Source organism: Heterodontus francisci, chromosome 5 (assembly GCF_036365525.1).
Source record: "Heterodontus francisci isolate sHetFra1 chromosome 5, sHetFra1.hap1, whole genome shotgun sequence".
NCBI classification, from domain to species: domain Eukaryota; kingdom Metazoa; phylum Chordata; class Chondrichthyes; order Heterodontiformes; family Heterodontidae; genus Heterodontus; species Heterodontus francisci.
Window position 1 is genome coordinate 23,812,440 of NC_090375.1, and position 23,546 is coordinate 23,835,985.

At 43.5% G+C, this 23,546-nt stretch overlaps 1 protein-coding gene across 4 annotated transcripts in view; it reads left to right on the forward strand.

Moving 5' to 3' along the window:
• ldlrad4a (low density lipoprotein receptor class A domain containing 4a) overlaps window positions 1-23,546 on the forward strand; it is a 517,031-nt gene that overhangs the window by 148,036 nt on the left and 345,449 nt on the right. For all 4 annotated transcript variants that reach the window (XM_068031198.1, XM_068031197.1, XM_068031196.1 and 1 more), the window contains exon 2: window positions 7,394-7,812. In XM_068031198.1, coding sequence (XP_067887299.1) covers window positions 7,773-7,812 — 40 coding nt within the window. In that variant the 5' untranslated portion in view covers window positions 7,394-7,772. The remainder of the gene's footprint in view (window positions 1-7,393; window positions 7,813-23,546) is intronic.

Consider the following 23,546-nt stretch of genomic DNA (forward strand, 5'->3'; position numbering starts at 1 on the left):
CTTTCAATTCCAGATTTTTTAAATTAATGAATTGTATTTATTAATTGAATTTAAATTCCACCAGCTGCCGTGGTGGGATTTGAACCATGTCTTCGGGGCATTAGAGGGTCAATTGGAATTCCATACCCCAGAGAGCACTGGGGTCTGGGTATATATTCAAGGCTGCGCTAGAGAGAATTTTGAACTTTGAGGGAGTCAAGGGTTATGTGGGGGTGGGGTAATGATATTGAAGAGCAGAGCAAGCTTGAGGGGCCAGATGGCCTCCTCCTTCTGCTCCTATTTGTTAAGTTCTTATGTTCTGTATCCAGCTATGTGTCTTGTTTAGGAACTGAATTTATTCTTCCTTACATGCAAATGATTAATTGCATCCCAGTGAACGATATAGGTAAGATGATCGAAATATGAATTCTATCAACTGCGTGTAAGCTTTTGCAGCTGAAAAATTTAACGTATAATTTTAGAGACTCAGCGTAATAGGAATTATTATAGATTAGTGCTCTTCATATAATATTTAATATTTGCACACTTCTATAACGTGGGACTATAAGTAGCAAAGCAAATGCCATACATGGAGTAAAATATACTAACTACAAAACCATTCACAAACTTTGTGGTTTGAAAATGTAAGTTATAACTCCCATTTTGGTTTAAGAATTCACTAGTTATATATTGTGACTTGGAACTGTTAAATTCAGTCATTTGGCTTTTGTGTCTGTACTGGGGCTTTGCTACAGCAATCCAAAACTAATTCCAATGCCCTGTTCTCTTCCCAAAGTCTTGTATTTTCCATTGCTTCGAATGTTTATCCATTTTTCCTTCAAAAGCTGCATTGGTCTCTGCCCCAACAGTTCCTTGCAACAAAACATTCCATGATTTAACAACACTCTGCATAAGGAAATTTCTTCTAACCTCACTGACTGTCATTACTAGCTCCCCTCTAAACTCTTCATAATTTTAGAAAGCTCAGTTAAACCTCTTCTTGACTTCTGTACTCCAGTGTAAATAATCCTAATATTTTCAGGTTTCATCCTAGTGAATCTACACTATGCTGGTTTTGGTTTTATTGTCCTTTCTATAATGGGGGTGTTTGGCTAGTGAGCCAAGGTGTAGTTTGGGTAGTACTAATCAAACGCTTATACAGTTATCCGGAAGCCTAAGTTTCTGTAGTTTTCAGTCATCAACAGGCATGACTGCTGTTTAAAATAATTTTAGAATGGTGTGAGAACAGTAGCAAGTTCATAAGTAGAAGCATTTAAAAGAACCCAGCAAGAGATAATTGTGAAACCCCAAGCAAGATTAATGGAACTCCTCTCATTGTTTAAAGCTTTTCTCTACTGATTCATCTTGACCTCTTTTTCAAATCGTTTGGAAAGTTAAAAAGAGTGGTAAGGAGGCAGACTATTTTTGCAAAAGCTTTTTAAAAAAAAAAAGTGATTAATTTTACAGACTAATATCAATACTGGCGGGATAATCTTGGAGCTCATACAAATTCATGATGCTGTGTGCACTGTGTTTCTTAAGGAACTCAACAGTTAGTAGTATGTTCTGAAGACTGGAACTCAGAATTGCTATTAGCACAGAATAAAGTTCTGTATTATGTACATTATCATTATCTTGTGTTGTAGATGTACCTCTTTCAGGATAACTGTATGAATTGGGGGTTACCTTGCTGTTTCCATTCATACATAAAATTGAACTTCATTGCTAGTAACAATGACGGTGAAGAAGCTTATTGTGCCAACACACAGAGAATAGAAAGCTGTTAGCACTCTGAGTCAAGATTGTGGGTTCAGGTCCCATCCAGGACATCACAGAATTGTTACAGCACAGAAGGCGGCTGTTTGGCCCATGGTGTCTGCGCTGGCTCTTCGAAGCAGCAGTTTACCTACTGCCACTCCCTAGCCTTCTCCCCATAGCCCTGCACATTCTTCCTTTTCAGATAACAATCCAATTACCTCTTGAATGTTTCGATTGAACCTGCCTCCACCACAATCTCAGGCAGTGCAGTCCAGGTCCTAACCACTCGAGTTAAAATGTTCTTCCTCATTGTGCTATTGCTTCTTTTGCCAATTACCTTAAATTTGTGCACTCTTGTTCTCAATCCCTCCACCAATGGGAACAGGTTTTCCCTATCTACCCTGTCCAGACCCCTCATGATTTTGAATACCTCTATCAAATCTCCTCTCAATCTTCTCTTCTCCAAAGAAAACAGTCCCAACTTCTGTAATCTATCCTCGTAACTGAGGTTCCTCATCCCTGGAACCATTCTCGTGAATCTTTTCTGCATTCTTTCCAATGCCTTCACATATTTCCTAAAGTGTGGCACCCAGAACTGGACACAGATAAGGCCGAACCACAGTTCTATGCAAGTTTAGCATAACTGCCTTGCTTTTGTACTCTGTGCCGCTATTAATGAAGCCTAGGATGCTGTATTAACCATTCTCTCAACCTGTCCTGCCACCTTCAATGATTGTTGCACATATACATCCAGGACATTAAAAGCGCTATGCAAATGCAAGTCTTTCTTCAGTCATTTTCACATGTCAGTTCTCTGCAGTTTAAGGAACTTTTTATATTTAATGCTTCTGAAGCTGACATTCGCCTCTTTTGTGCTGGAAAATTTTCAATGTGATGATGCAGTTGGAGATTGGGGATTAAGTACATATTCAAGAACTTGCAGTCTTAAAATAATGTGCTTCTGTGATGCATCTTGAATTCTGTTGTAGAACCTGGATGTTTCAGTGTCAGAACTTTCCACTTGGAGCATCTGTGCTGACATTCGAACTTACTTTATTACTTTGTGGTATCTTTTTCTTCTGCACTTCCCTATTGGAAGAAAATAGCCTGGACAACTTAGTTTCCACACAGTGTGAATCATCAAATTATCGTTGAATCAGGTAGCACAGAAGGAGGTTGTTCAGCCCAAAGGGTCCTGCGTTGGCCTGGAAACAAACTCTTGTCTCCTGCGTTGCAGGTGAGAATTCTACCCCTAAACCAGCCATGCCCACAGATTTGAAATATGGAAAGAACTGTTCAAGGAAAAATTCAAAATTTTCTCCCAAGCTAAAAGTGTCGATCTACAAAAATTCCTGCAGAAGGATGTGTCTTGAAAAGAATTTTAAAGCTAGCCTGTATTTGTAATTTGTCTATTTGTAATTTGTCAATTTGTAATGAAAATCTAATTATCTAGCTTTCTTAACGTGATTCTCCCGGCTGCATCAGCAAACATTTTTAAGAATGCCTTTTCTATAATGAAGCATCCTTTGTGTAATCTATGGTTTCAATCTAGTGTGGGCTGATCTGAAATGAAGCAAAGGCCATGAAAACCAGCTTTGTCTGGATCAACTGCAATTATAATGTCAGTTACATATCCCATAGAGTTGTTTAAAGTAGAGAATTACAGGGAGGAAATCAACACACAGACATTAACACAAATGCAAAATACTGAGGATGCTGGAAATCTGAAATAAAAACAGAAAATCCTTTTAATAGCAGATCTGGCAGCATCGGTGGAGAGAGAAACAGAGCTTAAAAACCTGAAATGTTAACTGTTTCTTTCTCCACAGATGCTGCCAGACTTGTTAGTGTTTCTCATCTATTACCACTATTTGAAAATCTGTGTTGCCAGTGAAGTATCACTTTCCATCTTTTCAACACTTGACCTGCAAGAATTAAGATGTTATGCCAACATATTTTACTTCTGTCTAAATATTTGACAATCAGATTTTGTCATAGTTCAGAGATGACGTTTGAACATTTTGTAATCATTCCTTTAAACTTGAGTAGTTCATTTTGTTCAAGGTAAGTAAGTGTCCTCAACCACTCTGTATCTGGCCCACTGTTCCTTTCTTTTAATTCAACTTCTAATATACCAGCAATGAGGATTTCAGATATTTTATCTTCAAATTACATTTATGAATTTAGATTAGACTAAAACTGTCAACAGCTGTCAATATAGATTTTGTTGTTGGATTTTTTTTGTGCTTTAGGTCATCTAAGATGAAAATGAGGAGAAAGTTGTGCATGTGATTGTAATTCAGCACAATCTCATTTCAATCAGGAGAAAGTCAAGTAACAGTATGGAGTGCTGGAATAAACTGTATCCATTTCCAGTAATTTCTATGTGTTGTGATTGCAGTAGCATTTACAGCAGGTAATATTTTGAAGATTGTCAACATTTAAATGTTTACCAAACCTAAATTCTGGTTCAAAAGCTTTATGCATGTGTAGGCACTTCCAGTATGTGCCTTATTTATAGAGGATCTTCTCATGGCTGTGAATAAGTGCAATGTGATACTGCACCATTCAAACGAGGAAGGTCCCTGGTTCAATTCGTACTCTGCCCTGATCTAGTTTATGTCATTTAGAGAGTACTGGTAAAAATGTACAGATGATTTCAGTGTCTTTGAGCTAGAGTTTTCAGATGGCTATTGCTGGAAAATGTGCATGTGGGGATTATGGTACAGACAGGATTAATTTGGTAATTCTGTCTCACAGTTGAGTAACCTGTTTCTGCTTAGTCGGGCAAATTATTTGATTGAAGTACTGAAGGACTGAAGCTCATAGAATTGTATTCCAGCATGTGTCAGTGTCTGCAAGTAGTAGAAGGATTGTGGAATTCGTAGTTTGGAAGAGAATAATCACTGTTAGATCTCCAAACCAGTCCTTGGCAACATGTATGTACTTGGTAATACATAAAGCTGCATTACTTTTGGGAGGTGGGGTGGTGGTGGGTGGTGAAGGTGAAAGAAGCTAGATAATGCACTGAGTTAGCACGCTAATCTTTTCCCCTGTTAAGAGTTTGGGTTTGAATCTAGCTGTAAAATGAGTAGACGCATTTAAATAGTTTGGGCCAATTTGCTATTCTGAATTCACCTAAATTGGCCATTATAAATTGCCCCTAGTATAGGTAGGTGGTAGGGAAATATAGGGACAGGTGGGGATGTGGTCGGAATATGGGATTAGTGTAGGATTAGTATAAATGGGTGGTTGATGGTCGGCACAGACTCGGTGGGCCGAAGGGCCTGTTTCAGTGCTGTATCTCTAAACTCTAAACAACACAGGATTCTCATTTTGCACAAATTAAACCTCTGGTTATGAGTGTAACTGGTGTAGGGTGCAAGTAGTGAGGGGACTCGCCTGAGGTTCGTTGCACTGAAGGATGCTATGCAATCTCTCTACTCAATGGTATGAGCAGGAATTGCATCTTTATTATTTTCTTGCATTATTTTAAACCTGGGGATGGCAGAGCCCTCCTGATAGTACACAATGGAATTAGTGTAGGATTAGTATAAATGGGTGGTTGATGGTCGGCACAGACTCGGTGGGCCGAAGGGCCTGTTTCAGTGCTGTATCTCTAAACTAAACTAATCACTTGCATGGTGTGCTTCTTAAGGTATCCCACTGCCATTGTTAATTAAAGATAGTTGACAAGATCGTACAATGCCACCAAAATTAGGCCTCAGCTTTGAAAACTTGCTATTTTTGGTGGGGCGTCTAATTAGCTTTTTATACTATAGTTAATGCCCTTCCTTACCATTAGTTCAAAAGGGAGATAATTTCAGAATTGTGAGCACCATTTGAGGTCGAAGTTTTTTTATCTATCAGTTTTACCAATATATTCATGTTACATAATGTTTGCGAAGCTACTTGTATAATTTGAATCAACTTTGCTTAGCTATTTGTCTTTTTTTAAAAAGCTAAATAGGACTTATCCCATTTGTCATTGTTTAATTGGAATGTTTTGACTGAATTATTTCATGCTGTGAATTTTCTGGAAATATTTTGATATGCTCTTTAAATCCCTCACCACAGTAACATTTTTAACTAAAATACAAAAATTCCCATGTAATAAGGATTTATCCAGTGTGTGATGCATGTATGCGCGGAGTATGTTATGTATATTCTCACTATGTTTGTATTAATATAGTATTTTTTTTAGATATTTACTTTACACCCCTTTTCTTCTATTTCTCATCAATTTGCAGCCTCTCGGTGACATCATCCGAAAGCACTGCATTAGTTTTCACATGTATGGTGACGACTCAGCTCTACCTCACCACCACTTCTCTACCACTTCTCTTGACTCTTCCACTGTTGCTAAATTATCAGATGGCTTATCCGACATCCAGTCTTGGATGAGCAGAAATTTCCTCCAATTAAATATTGGAAGGAATGAAGCTTTTGGTTCCTGCTCCAAACTCCATTCCCTAGCTACTATCTCCATCACTCTCCCTGGCAACAGTCTGAGATTAAGCCAGTCTGTTTGCAACCTTATCACATTTGACCCTGAGATGAGCTTCCTACCTCATATTCATGTCATCACTAAGTCCTCCCATTTCCATCTCTATAATATCGCCCGACTTAGCTCCTCTATTGCCTCTAGACTCGAATATTTCAACGCACTCCCGTATTCTACTCTTTGTAAATATGAGGTCATCCAAAACTCTACTGCCCTTGTCTTAACTCGCACCAAGTCCTGTTCCTCTTTCACCCCTGTGCTCACTGACCTACATTGGCTCCCGATCAAGAAATATCTTGATTTTTAAAATTCTCATCCTTATTTTCAAATCCCACTGTGGCCCTGCCCCTCCCTATCTTTGTAATCTCCTCCAGTCCCACAACCCTCTGAGATATCTGCACTCCTCTAATTTTGGGCTCTTGTGCATCTAGATTTTAATCGCTCCACCATTGGTGTCCGTGCCTTCTGTTGTCTAGGCCCCAATCTCTGGAATACCATCCGTACACCTCTCTACCTCGCTTTTCTCATTAAAACCTACTTCTTTGGACAAACTTTTGGTCATCTGACCGAATATCTCCTTTTGTGGCTTGATTTCCTACTTTGTTTTATAATGCTCCTCTGAAGCACCTTGGGATGTTTTGTTACATTAAAGGCACTATATAAATATAAGTTGTTTTCTACCATTTTAAACTTTTATCTTCTCCACTGCCCCTCTTTAGATGCAAACCTCCCATGGTAGAAGCCATTCATACCTAAAATAAGGCTAGCATTTTCGCAGTAATAGAATTTTAGTTAGTAAATTGAAGCATTCTTTCTTTAGTGATACTTGTGGATTTCCCTATTGCATTTCTCACCAAAACCACTTAACTAGGAAAGGCTCTGTCAACATTGATTACTAAGCAGAGGTCAGATTTTTTTCATTTTTAAATGTATATTTTGACATGTTTTTGGAATTGAATATAAATAACCCTATTTACCTTGCATTTCAAAGTCAACTGAAATGTTCTGAGAACTGTTGGACTACTTTTGTTTTTTTTGAAGGTCTTTGATGTGAACTAGCTGTCCTTGAAACTGGTTTCCCTTAGTCAGACCTACTCATTTTAATAAGTCTACAGGTCATCAAAACATAATCTATGCTTTTTAATTTTTCAGGAGTTTGCCTGAAGCAACATAGGATGGGAATAGAAAGTGCATGTGACTGAATCCTGGAGAAGAGACAGCTTAGTGATTATAACTACGTTTTTAAAAGGACGCCTGTGGGGACGGTTCCTTACTCTGCCCTGTCTTTCAAATTCACAATGGCAAGATTCTTGTGGCTTGGCGGCTAATACTCTGCTAACATATTTAGCAGTTCGTAATTTCAACTTTTATTCGCACATCTGCTTCTGGAGATTGTTTGCAGATGAAATGCACTGCAGTTAGAAATGAAACTTCAAGACCCACAATGGAAGTGTCCTGGCTGCTACCTGCTCTGTTTCGCCCAGTGAGGACAGGTTGAAGTTGGAATTGCAAGTATTGCTTGGAAAACAGTATGCAGGAAGCTGGTTTTCAAGCCACAAATGCTTTAAAAGGTATGTGTACTTCTATTGGTATATTTACTGTGGGAGATTTCCCATAGATACGCTATCAGTCATTTTAGATCATTATTATGACAAAAATAATTTGTGTGCAGTATATTTTCATCTGAATTTGATTGTATTTCTAGTTGTATTTATTGTATTAATGGGATGAGCATCCTTGAAAGTTGATAAATCACCAGGACCAGATGAAATGTATCCCTGACTGTTAAAAGAAGCAAGAGAGGAAATAGCAGAAGGCCTGACCATCATTTTCCAGGCCTCACTGGATACAGGTGTGGTGCTGGAGGAATGAAGAATTGCTAACGTTGTACCGCTGTTGAAATAGGGAGTGAGGGATAGACTGAATAATTACAGGCTAGTAAGTCTAACCTTAGGAATGGGCAAATTATTGGAATCTATTCTGAGAGACAGGATAAACTGTCACTTCGAAAGGCACAGGTGAATCAAGGATAGTATGTATTTGTTAAGGGAATATCTTGTTTGACCAACTTGATCAAATTTTTTAAAGAAATAACAAGGAAGATAGATGAAGGTAGTGCAGTTGATGTGGTCTATATGGATTTTAGGAAGGCTTTTGACAAGATCCCACATGGCAGACTGGTTAAAAAAGAATTCCATGGGATCCAGGGAAATGTAGCAAGGTGGATACAAAATTGGCTCAGTGGCAGGAAACAAAGGGTAATTGTTGACAGGTGTTTTAGCAACTGGAGGGCTATTTCCAGTGGCGTTCTGCATGGCTCAGTACTGGGTCCCCTGCTCTTTGTGGTATATAGTAACAATTTGGATGTAAATGTAGGGGGCATGATAAAGAAGTTTGCAGACGACACAAAGATTGGCCGTGTGGTAGATAGCGAGGAGGATAGCTGTAGGAAAATATTGATGGTCTGGTCAGATGGACAGAAAAGTGGCAAATGGCATTCAACCTGGAGAAGTGTGAGGTGATGCAAACAAGGCAAAGGAATATATGATTAATGGGAAAATACTGAGAAGTATAGAGGAAGTGAGTGAATGTCCACAGATCCCTGAAGGTAGCAGGACGGGTTGATAAGGTGGTTAAGAAGTCATATGGAATACTTTCCTTTATTAGCCAAGGTATAGAATATAAGGGCAGGGAGGTTATGCTGGAACTGTATAACTCATTGGTTAGGCCACAAGTTGAGTACTGTGTGCAGTTCTGGTCACCTCATTACAGAAAGGATGTAGTTGCACTAGAGAGCGTACAGAGGAGATTTGCAAGGATGTTGCCAGGACTGGAAAGGTGCAGCTGTGAGGAAAGACTGGATAGGCTGGGGTTGTTCTCCTTGGAACAGAGAAGGCTGAGGGGAGATCTGATTGAAATGTACAAAATTGTGAGGGGCCTGGATACAGTGGCGGTGAAGGGTCTATTTGCCATAGCAGAGAGGTCAGTGATGAGGAGGCATAGATTTAAAGTGATTGGTAGAAACATTAGAGAGGGGATGAGGAAAAACGTTTTCACCCAGAGGATGGTGGTGGGGGCCTGGAACTCACTGCCTGAAAGAGTAGTTGAGGCCAAAACCCTCAACTCGTTTAAAAGGAGTCTGGATATGCACCTCAAGTGCTGTAATGTGCAGGGCTATGGACCAAACGTGGAAAGTGGGATTAGAATAGGTGGATCGTTTTTCGGCCAGCACAGACATGATGGGCCAAGTGACCTCTTTCTGTGTCTTAAACTTGCTATGATTTTCTATTCTATGGGTCAGTAACTAGAGGACACCGGTTTAAGGTAATTGGCAAACGAACCAGAGGGAAGGTGAAAATGTTTCTTATGCAGTGAGTTATGATCTGGAATGTGCTGCCTGAAAGGGTAGTAGCAACAGATTAAATAGAAACTTTCAAAATATATACTTGAAAAGGAGACATCAGAGATATAGGGAACAAGCTGGTGAGTAAGACTAACTGGATGGCTCTAAGAAAGAGCCAGTGCAGGCGCGATGGACTGAATGACCTCCTTCTGTGCTTGATCATTTTAACACAAGTACCTTACTTGAAAGGTCAAACTATAGGTCCACCAATAGACTGATGCAACAGAACCCAATGCCGTCTTCCTGCAACAGAGCTGCATACTTTTATAAAGGTTAGCACCCATTTTTTTCTTTCTATACAGAGCTGTCCGGGTGGTACACCAACTGTGGCTGAGTGGATTTGGGGAATTTTTGCTGGCGCCATTCCTTAGGTAACTGCCAAGAGATGCACAAGACTGGCCAGTGACAACTGCCTTTATAGCTGGTAGAGCGGAGGCATTTCGTCAGTGTTGCTGTGCGTTGGAGCTTTTAAATTTATGCTCCTTTATTATAATAGGATCCTTGAGAAATAAATGTTGTGTCCAAGTGGGCTGTGATATTATGCAGCAGAGTATATACAAAGTAACATGAAGCTCAGTCAAGGCTCAGTTGCCAAGGGCAACAAAAAAGACCATGGAACAAGCTAGTTTCTTGGTCACCAATTCTTAAACACGGAAATAAAAATGTATATTGGTCATACACTGTTGGTAAATCACCATCTAAAAGAAGAAAGTAGTTTAATATTTTGCACAGGATCCTTAAGTAGTATTTTGTTGTTTTTATTGTCTTTAAATATTGGTGGCTGATTCCTGGCTTTGATAACCAGATGGGTGAGAAAAAGCTTTTTCAGCGATATGGCAGCCTTATCGTTATGGTACGAGACTAACTACCCAGAACTGGTGAGTTCAAATCACAACATGACTAGTTGGGAAATAGAATTCGAAAAATCTGGTAATTTGTCAGCTGTCACCAGAAAAAAATAACTCTGAAAACCACCAGATTATCATTAAAAGCTCACTAATGCCTTTCAGGGAGGGGAACCTGTCTAGGTCTCGCCTAATGTGACTTTAATCCCATATTACGTGGTTGACGTAATGCCCTAAGGACAAGTAGGGATGGGTGATAAATACTGTCTTGCAAGTCTCGTCCACACACAAAAATAAAAGCTGGTTGGATGACCAGTCCTGGAGTGATTGCACTGATCGTATTCTAGTCATTTGGGGATTGGAAAAAAAACTCCCAAGTTTCTTATTCATTTTGTTGATCAGATGGAACAAAGGAAGACAGACTTGAAGTACCACTGGTTCACCAAGGTATAGTGTTATTAATGTGGAGATTAGACTTAATGTGTATCAACTATGAGCAAGCTGGCAAGAAAATGATTGACTCACTGCATGTAATTGTTTGGAAGAAAGGGAAAAACGAGCATGTGAAGAGAAGAGAAAGGAAAATACAGCACAGCAGTAATGGGGGAAGAAATGCATGTGACTATATCAAAAAACAGGCAAATATGTGTGCTACAGAACCAATGCATAATAAGGCAGCTTGCTCTATTGAGAGTGAGAATGCATCTAAACTGTTTGTTGCCAGGGAGTAATTACATTTGCTGGAATCACAAAATCACTGCTGATTGACTAGATGCTGCTTTGTATTTTGATTTTAATGTTGGGATCCTTTGAATTAAACTGACATTCAAGCACAATGTTTAAAAACTTTTAAAGTACAAGTATTCTGGAAATAGAAATCTTAAAATATTATATTGATACTGTTTAGTTACTGAGAATCCTTACTCAAATTTTTGTTTCAACATTCATAATATAACAAACACTAATACTAAATGTTGTGGATCTGTATTCGACTTTATGTCCAATTTTTCTTTTTGGTTTTCATGTTTTGGCTGTGCAATCTGAACCAGACCCAGGCTGAGAATGCTTTGGTTCAGTCTTAAAAATGTGGCTTGTCTACTGCAGATTTTTAAAAGCATAAATACTTGAGTTGTAGTTGAGTTGTGAAACATTGGGCAATAAAGATGGTCATAATATAAGTTTTAGAACTGCCTGTGTTTTACTGCACATGATACTTGTACTTTTGTGAACATGTAGATTTTGTAGCATGTTTGTCCATTGTCAGCTTAGTAAGTAGGGTGTTACATTATTGGGGTGCATCTTTTGGATGAAATGTTAAACTGTGGCCCCATCAGCCCCCTTCGGATGAATATAAATGGTTCAAGGCTCTATGCGAAGAAGAGCAGAAGAGTTCTCCTGGTATCCTGGTCAAGATTATCCTTCAATCAAGATGACCAAAAGCTGGTTATCTGGTGATCTACTTGATTGCTGTTTTGCAGGATCTTGCTGGACACAAGTTGACAGCTGCATTTTGGTACATTATAAGAGTGACTACAGTTCATTAGACTTGCAAATAAAAATAGGAATTATGAGTAATACTAAATTTAATAATATGTCAAATCATTGTGAAACCGAAATAAACAAAACAAATAGAATGCACAAATAGGTTAATTGAGGGCAAGTTGGAAGATACCATGCTCGTACTCAGCTAGTCAGGCAGCATCTATGGAGAGAAGAACAGAGTTAACAATTCAGGTCAGTGACTTTTTGTCTGAATTGGAAAAAGTTAGATTCAACAGCTTTTAAGCAAGTATAGAGGCGGATGAGATGGCAGGCAAGGGAGATTAAATGACAAAAGGGATGGTGCAAGGCAAAAGGAGGTGGAAGTGGGACAAGTGAAGAAACAAGAGATGGGTCTGGAGGAGGTGTAAATAAGAATAGCAGAATTATCACAAATAGCTACTGTCTGAAAAAATGGGAGCAAAGATTATGATCTGAAATTACTGAATCAGTGTTGAGTCCGGAAACCTGTAAAGCACCTTATCGAAAGATGTGATGCTGCTTTGTTGTTTCTCCCAGCAGGGAGGACAAAAGGAGTGGGAGCAGCGGCGCGAGGCAGACCAACGGCGGGGGGGGGGGAATAAAAGGAGCAGGAGCAGCGGTGAGAGGTAGACCAGCGGGGCTAGGTGCATGGGTTCAGATCCCACTGGTGTTCAAAACAATCTTAGTGTGATGTCAGAGAAAGATGGATAAGTGATTAGCTGCGGCATAGAGCCGGCTGGAGACACCAGCAGCAGTGAAGGATGAGAGAGAGCTGGGGACGTGCACGGACCTGGCTGGAGGGTTCGGGGATGGAGGTGGCAACCAGGAGGTAGGAAGTGGCACCCTGGAGCTGCTCCCTTCACACACCTGGAGGGCAGGATCACACCTGTGATTTTTAAAAATTCATCCATGGGATGTGGCCGTTGCTGGCCAGGCCAGCATTTATTGCCCAACCCTAATTGCCCTCAAGAAAGTGGTGGTGAGCTGCCTTCTTGAACTGCTGCAGTCCGTGTGAGGTAGGTACACCCACTGTGCTTTTAGGAAGGGAGTTCCAGGATTTGACCCAGCGACAGTGAAGGAATGGCCATATAGTTCCAAGTCAGGATGGTGTGTGACTTGGAGGGGAATTTGCAGATGGTGGTGTTCCCATGCATTTGCTGCCCTTGTCCTTCTAGATGGTAGAGGTCGTGGGTTTGGAAGGTGCTGTCCACGGATGCTTGTTGCGTTGCTGCAGTGCATCTTGTAGATGGTACACACTATTGCCACTGTGCGTTGGTGGTGGAGGGAGTGAATGTTTGTGGATGGGGTGCCAATCAAGCGGGCTGCTTTGTCCTGGATGGTGTCGAGCTTCTTGAGTGCTGTTGGAGCTAAACCCGTCCAGGCAAGTGGAGGGTATTCCATCACACTCCTGACTTGTGTCTTTTAGATGGTGGACAGGCTTTGGGGAGTCAGGAGGTGAGTTACTCGCCGCAGGATTCCTAGCCTCTGACCTGCTCTTGTAGCCATGGTATTTATGTGGCTACTCCAGTTCAGTTTCCGGTCAATGGTAGCACCTAGGATGTTGATTGTGGGGGGTTCAGTGATGGTAATGCCGTTGAATGTCAAGGGGTGATGGTTAGATTCTCTCTTGTTGGTGATGGTCATTGCCTGGCATTTGTGTGGCGCAAATGTTATTTGCCACTGATCAGCCCAAGCCTGGATATTGTCCAAATCTTGCTGCCTTTCTACATGGACTGCTTCAGTATTTGAGGAGTCGTGAATGTTGCTGAACATTGTGCAATCATCAGCGAACATTCCCACTTCTGACCTTATGATTGAAGCAGCTGAAGATGGTTGGCCTAGGACACTACCCTGAGGAGCTCCTGCAGTGATGTCCTGGAGCTGAGATGATTGACCTCCAACAACCATAACCATCTTCCTATGCGCTAGATATGACTCCAACCAGCGGAGGGTTTTCCGCCTGATTCCCATTGACTTCAGTTTTGCTAGGGCTCCTTGATGCCATACTCGGTCAAATGCTGCCTTGATGTCAAGGAAAGTCACTCTTCCCTCATCTGTTGAGTTCAGCTCTTTTGTCCATGTTTGAACCAAGGCTGTAATGAGGTCAGGAGCTGAGTGGCCCTGGCGGAACCCAAACTGAGCGTCACTGAGCAGGTTATTGCTAAGCAAGTGCCGCTTGATGGCACTGTTGATGACACCTTCCATCACTTTACTGATGATTGAAAGTAGGCTGACAGGGCGGTAATTGGCCGGGTTGGACCTGTCCTTCTTTTTCTGTACAGGACATATCTGGGCAATTTTCCACATTGCTTAGTAGATGCTAGTGTTGTAGCTGTACTGGAACAGCTTGGCTAGGAGCGCGGCAAGTTCTGGAGCACAGGTCTTCGGTACTATTGCTGCAATATTGTCAGGGCTCATAGCCTTTGCAGTATCCAGTGCCTTCAATCGTTTCTTGCTGTGATGCGGAGTGAATGGAATTGGCTGAAGTCTGGCATCTGTGATGCTGGGGACTTCAGGAGGAGGCCGAGATAGATCATCAACTCGGCACTTCTGGCTGAAGATTGTTGCAAATGCTTCAGCCTGACCTTTCGCACTGACGTGCTGGGCTCCCCCATCATTGAGGATGGGGATATTTGTGGAGCTACCTCCTCCAGTTAGTTGTTTAATTGTCCACCACCATTCACAGCTGGGTGTGGCAGGACTGCAGAGCTTAGATCTGATCCATTGGTTATGAGATGGCTTAGCTCTGTCGATCGCATGCTGCTTACTCAGTTTGGCATGCAAGTACTCCTGTTTTGCAGCTTCACCAGCTTGACACTTCATTTTGAGGTATGCTTGGTGCTGCTCCTGGCATGCCCTCCTGCACTCTTCATTGATCCAGGGTTGGTCTGCTGGCTTGATGGTAATGGTAGAGTGGGGGATATGTTGTTCCATGATGTTACAGATTGGGGTTGAGTACAATTCTGCTGCTGCTGATGGCCCACAGTTCCTCATGGATGCCCAGTTTTGCATTGCTAGATCTGCTCGAAATCCCATTTAGTGCCACGCAACACGATGGAGGGTATCCTCAATGTGAAGGCGGGACTTCGTCTCCACAAGGACTGTGCGGTGGTCACTCCTACCAATACTGTCATGGACAGAAGCATCTGCGGCAGGCAGGTCGGTGAGGACGAGGTCAAGAATGTTTTTCCCCCGTGTTGGTTCCATCACCACCTGCCGCAGACCCAGTCTATGTCCTTTAGGACTCGGTCAGTAGTGGTGCTACCAAGCCACTCTTGGTGATGGACATTGAAGTCCCCCACCCAGAGTACATTTGTGTCCTTGCCACCCTCAGTGCTTCCTCCAAGTGGTGGTCGATATGGAGGAGTACTGAGTCATCAGCTGAGGGAGGGTGGTAGGTGGTAATCAGTAGGAGGTTACCTTGCCCATGTTTGACCTGATGCCATGAGACTTCATCGGGTCTGGAGTCGATGTTGAGGACTCCCAGGGCAACTCTCTCGCTACTGTATACCACTGTGCCACCACCTCTGGTGGGTCTGTCCTGCCGGTGGGACAGGACATACCCGGGGATGGTGATGGCTTTGTCTGGGACATTCGGGGCTGTGTTCGGGCGGCACAGTGGCGCAGTGGTTAGCACCGCAGCCTCACAGCTCCAGTGACCCGGGTTCAATTCTGGGTACTGCCTGTGTGGAGTTTGCAAGTTCTCCCTGTGTCTGCGTGGGTTTCCTCCGGGTGCTCCGGTTTCCTCCCACATGCCAAAGACTTGCAGGTTGATAGGTAAATTGGTCATTATAAATTGCCCCTAGTATAGGTAGGTGGTAGGGAAATATAGGGACAGGTGGGGATGTGGTATATGGAATTAGTATGGGGTTAGTATAAATGGGTGGTTGATGGGCGGCACAGACTCGGTGGGCTGAAGGGCCTGTTTCAGTGCTGTATCTCTAAACTAAACATTGTCTGTAAGGCATGATTCCGTGAGTATGACTGTGTCAGGCTGTTGCTTGACTAGTCTGTGGGACAGCTCTCCCAACTTTGGCACAAGCCCCCAGATGTTAGTAAGGAAGACTTTGCAGGGTCGACAGGGCTGGGTTTGCCGTTGTCGTTTCTGGTGCCTAGGTCGATGCCGGGTGGTCCGTCCGGTTTCATTCCTTTTTATTGACTTCGTAGCGGTTAGGTACAACTGACTGGTTTGCTAGGCCATTTCAGAGGACATGCAAGAGTCAACCATATGTAGGCCAGACCAGGTAAGGACAGCAGATTTCCTTCCCTAAAGGAAGGACGTTAGTGAACCAGATGGGTTTTTTTTACAACAATCAACAATGGTTTCATGGGCATTAGACTAGCTTTTAATTCCAGATTTATTAACTGAATTCAAATTCCACCTTCTGTTGTGGTGGGATTTGAACCCATGTCCCCAGAGCATTACCCTGGGTCTCTAGTGCAGTGACAATACCACTTTGCCACCGCCTCCCCGCAATCTTGGCCCTGCCAGTCAGTGCCTTCAACATTAGCAGCAACAACATCAAGAGCCAATGGCTAATTGAGTAAACCTGACAAATTTGGAGTGGAGTCCAATTAGACGGGGGTGTTTCCTCAAATTAGCACCTTCAGGCAACTGCTGCAACCGAATAGGCCCCAGGCTTTTGTCTTTCCTCTGGACACCCGCCTATGAGGTTGAGGAGGTTGTGGGGTGGGAGGGGGGGTGGGGGGATTGCAGATGCTAGGCAAATCTGCTCCTCCTAAATCCATACCTAGGCGACGCAGCAAACAAAGCAAGGTAACCTTTCGGCTTGAAAGCTGGGATGTAAGGACTGTGTGTCCTGGAATGAACAACAGCCCACACTCCACAGCATGTATGCAAGACAGCCCTGATTGACTGTGAGCTTGGTATCAACATTGATGCTCCAGAAGAAACCAGATTAGCCGAAAGAGTGCTGAAGATCGCAGTGAGCATGGTGCAGGTTTTGCAGTGAGCAACCCGCTGACACAGTCAATTGAGACGCCTGTAGCAGCATTGGAGTTCCTCAACTCCCTGTGGCTATCATCTGATGGAGGCACAATCAACATCATATGCGCCTACACACCAACTCTGTACGCCAGCATCTTAGATAAAGAGCATTTGTCTGACTTTCTCTGACGTTCTGGAGAACATCCCAAATGGCAAGAGGCTACTCATCTTGGGTGACTTAAATGCATTTATTGGGGCAGACAGTGGGTCATGGCCAGTGTCTCAGTTGTCATGGGGTGCGCAAGATCAATGACAACGCCGCCTTGAGCTTTGTGCCCTGAATGAAGTCTGCATCAACACACCTTCTTGGGCAGACATCACCACAAGGTATTATGGCATCACCCAAGGTCTGGACTTGGCACCAACTAGATCAAGTCATCACGAGGCATAATCTTCCCAGTGTTCTTCACACCCGCACCTACCACAGCACAGATTGCGACACTGACCACTATCATCAGCAGAGTGAAGGTGTACCCTGGAAAATTCCACAGCTCCAAATCTTACGGTCCTCCATGTATCAATATCCCTTGCACAAGCAATGATGCCAAATATCAGCACTTCGCACTGTCGCTAGAATGTTTGCTACCCACCAGACCCTTAACTGGAAGTGCCAGTGCTGGCATCAATGAATCTTGGAAGTCACTAAGCTGAATCATCTATAAAGCAGCAGAAGCAACATTTGGTAAATGCAGACTGGTTTGAGACCTACTCAGCTGAGATGATATCTATTGGTGCAAAAACAAAGCTGACTTGTTGCACAACACAAACCTAACAGCTGAGACATTGCATGACCTGAATGTAGCCAAGACAGCCGTGCAAAAGACAGGGAGCTACTACACAAACAAATACTGGATCAACTTATATCAAGAGATCCAACTGAATGTGACAAAGGAAATCTGTGAGCTATGCACGAAGGGATCAAGAGGGCGCTTGGCTCTGCCATCACCCAGGTTGCTCCCCTGAAGTTGGTAGATGGTGAAGTAGTCACCAACAAAAGGAAACCGATATCCAGCTGGGCTGAACACTAGTGCGATTTGTACTCCTGTAAGTCAGACATCTCCCAATCCGTGCTTGCCGCTCTCCTGCAACTTTCTATCATGGATGAGTTAGATGAAGAACCCTTATCACTGGAGCTCGAGAAGGCCATAGACTACCTATCAAACAGAAGGGCACCGGGCAAAGATGGAATTACAGCCGAACTGCTCAAGCATGGCAAATTCCATCTATTGCCACACCTTTATGTCCTTCTCCTTCTCTGCTGGAAAATGGGCTCTGTTCCACAGGAGATGTGTGATGCCAAAAATTATCACACTAGACAAAAACAAAGATGACAGGAACAACTACAGGGGCATCTCACTCCTTAGCATCACGGGGAAGGCCTTTGCTAGGGTCATACTTAAAAGACTCTATTTACTTGCCGAGTGCAGCTGGAAGCACAGTGTGGTTTTTGTGCTGGGAGATGTACAAAGGAAATGATCTTCTTCATACGCCAGCAACAAGAGAAGTATAGGGAACAGAATTATACCCCTTTACCTTACTTTCGTAGATCTCACTAAGGCATTCAACACCCCATCAGCTGAGCAGAGTTGGACAAAGATATTAGGAAAAATTGACCGTCTACCGAAGCTCCTCAGTCTCATCCGCTCCTTCTATGACAACATGCACTGCACTGTACAGCTTGATGGATCCACTTCTGACAATTTCAGAATGAAGAATGGAGTGCAACACTGTTGTATCCTAACCTCCACTCTATTTGTCATCGTCTTCTGCATGCTCCTGACATTCACCATCCTTGCAGATATGGAAGGAGTCTACTTGCACACTTGGTCAGACAGAAAGCTCGACAATCTATCAAAGCTGAAAGAGAAGACAAAACCACATCGCGTCCTGATCAGAGAACTCCTCTCCGCTGATGATGCTGCGCTAGTCTCTCACACGGAAACTTGACTACGAAGACTCAGACTGTCTCTCCCATGCCTGTAACTTGTTCTCCTTGACTATAAGTGTCAAGAAAACTGTGGTCACACTAAGTAACATCCTACTGGAAATGGTTAGCAAATTCTGCTACTTGGGTCCATGGTGACAGACAATACAGAGCTCAATACATCCATAGGGAAAGCAGCTACCACCTTTGGCCCATTCATGAAACGCGATGGTATAACGTTAAACTGAGCCTTAGGACCAAGCTGATGGTTTATAAGACCTGTGTTCTTAGCACCTTGCTCTATGGTTGTGAAACATGGATGACTTACAGTTACCACAAAAAGAAGCTGAATAATTTCCATCTTTGCAGTCTGCGGCCCATTATGGGTATATCCTGGCAGGACAAAAGTCAGAAATGCAGCAGTCCTCTCAAAGGCAGAGCTCCCAAGTGTGTTGGCACTAATCAAACAGAGGCGGCTTCGGTGGATCGGACACAGCAGGATAGAAGGCAGTCACATACCTAAGGACCTTCTGTACGGTGAGGTAGACAGGGCCAGACGACCTGTGAGGTGCCCAAAGCTCCGCTTCAGGGATACTTGTAAGCATGACAGACATGAAGGACCTAAATGTCGACTATCCACCTGGGAGTCACTAGCTGGTGAAAGAGGGAAATGGCGACACATCATGCAGACTGACATGCACTGCCATGACGACCGGTGCCTTGGCAACAGGTGCCAATGCCGAAAACAAGAACTCACAACATCACTTGGCAGCTTCCCGTGTGCTACTTGTGGCAGAACCTGCCTTGTAAGGATTGGTCTTCACAGCCATCAGCAAAGATGCACCAAGGGAAGACACCCCACTGAAATGGATTGTTTGCAGCATGCCCATCATCCTTCATAGATGGAAGGAAGCCGACAACAATGTTGTACTTGATTGGAACAGTGTAGGAAGCTGTTGATGGAAAGCGTGAAGAATTAAAATGACAAGCTGCCCAACATAGAGAACACTCCATTGTGACAGTGAATACAGTATACTAAATTGAAAGTACAAGTTTCACTTGGAAGGACTGTTTGGGGCATTGGATGTTGAGAAGGGAGGAAGTAAAGGGGAAGGTGTTGCATTTTCAATGCTTCTGTGAGGAGGGGAGAAACATAGAAAATAGGAGCAGGAGTAGGCCATTTGGCCCTTTGAGCCTGCTCTGCCATTCATTATGATCATGGCTGATCATCCAAATCAGTAACCTGTTCCCGCTTTCACCCCATACCCTTTGATCCCTCTTGAAAACATACAATGTTTTGGCCTCAACTGCTTTCTGTGGTAGCGAAATCCACAGGCTCACCACTCTCTGGGTGAAGAAATTTCTCCTCATCTCAATCCTGAAAGGTTTACTCATATCCTTAGACTATGAGCCCTGGTTCTGGACTCCCCCACCGTCGGGAACATGCTTCCTGCATCTACCCTGTCAAGTCCTGTTAGAATTTTTAAAGTTTCTATGAGATCCCCCCTCACTCTTCTGAACTCCAGCGAATATAAGCCCAACTGACTCAATCTCTCCTGATATGTCAGTCCCGCCATCCCAGGAATCAGTCTGATAAACCTTCGCTGCACTCCCTCGAAAGCAAGAACATCCTTCCTCAGATAAGGAGACCAAAACTGCACACAATGTTCCAGGTGTGGCCTCACCAAGGCCCTGTATAATTGCAGCAAGACATCCCTGCTCCTGCACTCGAATCCTCTTGCAATGAAGGCCAACATACCATTTGCTCTTTTTACCGCCTGTTGCGCCTTCAGTGACTGGTGTATGAGAACACCCAGGTGTCGCTGCATATTCCCCTCTCTCAGTTGAAAGCCGTTCAGATAATAGTCTGCCTTCCTGTTTTTACTACCAAAGTGTATAACCTCACATTTATCCACATTATACTGCATCTGCCAAGCATTAGCCCACTCACTCACTCAACTTGTCCAAATCACCCTGAAGCCTCTCTGCATCTTCCTCACAACTCACCCTCCCACCCAGTTTTGTGTCATCTGCAAATTTGGAGATATTACATTTGGTTCCCTCATCTAAATCATGAATGTATATTCTGACGAGCTGGGGTCCGAGCAACGATCCCTGCGGTACCCCACTAGTCACTGCCTGCCATTCGGAAAAAGAACAAAGAATAGTACAGCACAGGAACAGGCCATTCGGCCCTCCAAGCCTGCGCCGATCTTGATGCCTGTCTAAACTAAAACCTTCTGCACTTCCGGGGACCGTATTCCTCTATTCCCATCCTATTCATGTATTTGTCAAGATGCCTCTCAAACGTCACTATCGTACCTGCTTCCACCACCTCCCCCGGCAGCAAATTCCAGGCACTCACCACCCACTGTGTAAAGAACTTGCCTCGCACATGCCCTCTAAACTTTGCCCCTCGCACCTTAAACCCGTGTCCACTAGTAACTGACTCTTCCACCCTGGGAAAAAGCTTCTGACTATCCACTCTGTCCATGCCACTCATAACTTTGTAAACCTCTATCATGTCGCCCCTCCACCTCCGTCGTTCCAGTGAAAACAATCCGAGTTTATCCAACCTCTCCTCATAGCTAATGCCCTCCAGACCAGACAACATCCTGGTAAACCTCCTCTGTACCCTCTCCAAAGCCTCCACGTCCTTCTGCAAGTGTGGCGACCAGAATTGCACGCAATATTCCAAGTGTGGCCTAACTAAGGTTCTGTACAGCTGCGGCATGACTTGCCAATATTTAAACTCTATGCCCCGACTGATGAAGGCAAGCATGCCGTATGCCTTCTTGACTAACTTATCCACATGTGTTGCCACTTTCAGTGACCTGTGGACCTGTGCGCCCAGATCTCTCTGCCTGTCAATACTCCTCAGGGTTCTGCCATTTACTGTATACTTCCCACCTATATTAGATCTTACAAAATGCATTACCTCACATTTGTCCGGATTAAACTCCATCTGCCATTTCTCCGCCCAAGTCTCCAACCGATCGATATCCTGCTGTATCCTCTGACAACCCTCATCACTATCCGCAACTCCACCAACCTTTGTGTCGTCCGCAAACTTACGAATCAGACCAGCTACAATTTCCTCCAAATCATTTATATATACTACAAACAGCAAAGGTGCCAGCACTGATCCCTGCGGAACACCACTAGTCACATCCCTCCATTCAGAAAAGCACCCTTCCACTGCTACCCTCTGTCTTCTATGACCGAGCCAGTTCTGTATCCATCTTGCCAGCTCACCTCTGATCCCGTGTGACTTCACCTTTTGTACCAGACTGCCATGAGGGACCTTGTCAAAGGCTTTACTGAAGTACAGAGACAACATCCACTGCCCTTCCTTCATCAATCATCTTCGTCACTTCCTCAAAAAACTCAATCAGGTTCGTGAGACATGACCTCCCCTTCACAAAACCATGCTGCCTCTCGCTAATAGGTTCGTTTGTTTCCAAATGGGAGTAAATCCTGTCCCGAAGAATCCTCTCTAATAATTCCCCTACCACTGACGTAAGGCTCACCAGCCTATAATTTCCTGGATTATCCTCGCTACCCTTTTTAAACAAAGGAACAACATTGGCTAATCTCCAGTCCTCTGGGACCTCACCTGTAGCCAATGAGGATACAAAGACTTCTGTCAAGGCCCCAGCAATTTCTTCCCTTGCCTCCCTCAGTATTCTGGGGTAGATCCCATCAGGCCCTGGGGTCTTATCTACCTTAATGCTTTGCAAGACACCCAACACCACCTCCTTTTTGATAACGACATGACCCAGATTATCTGCACTCCCTTCCCGAGACTCATCATCCACTAAGTCCTTCTTTTTGGTGAATACTGATGCAAAGTACTCATTTAGTGCCTTGCCCATTTCCTCTGGCTCCATGCATAGATTCCCTCCCCTGTCCTTGAGTGGGCCAACCCTTTCCCTGGTTATCCTCTTGCTCTTTATATACGTATAAAAAGCCTTTGGATTCTCCTTAATCCTGTGTGCCAATGACTTTTCATGACCCCTTTTTAGCCCTCCTGACTCCATGCTTAAGTTCCTTCCTACTTTCTTTATATTCCTTAAGGGCTTCGTCTCTTCCCAGCCTTCTAGCCCTTACGAATGCTTCCTTTTTCTTTTTGACGAGGCTCACAATATCGCTCGTTATCCAAGGTTCCCGAAACTTGCCAAACTTATCCTTCTTCCTCACAGGAACATGCTGGTCCTGGATTCTAATCAACTGACGTTTGAAAGACTCCCACATGTCAGATGTTGATTTACCCTCGAACAGCCGTCCCCAATCTAAATTCTTCAGTTCTTGCCTAGTATTGTTATAATTAGCCTTCCCCTAATTTAACACCTTCACCCGAGGACTACTCTTATCTTGATCCACAAGTACCTTAAAACTTAAGGAATTATGGTAATTGTTCCGGAAATGCTCCCCTACTGAAACTTCGACCACCTGGCCGGGCTCATTCCCCAATACCAGGTCCAGTACAGCCCCTTCCCCAGTTGGACGATCTACATATTGTTTCAAGAAACTCTTCTGGATGCTCCTTACAAATTCTGCCCCATCCAAGCCTCTAGCACTAAGTGAGTCCCTGTCAATATAGG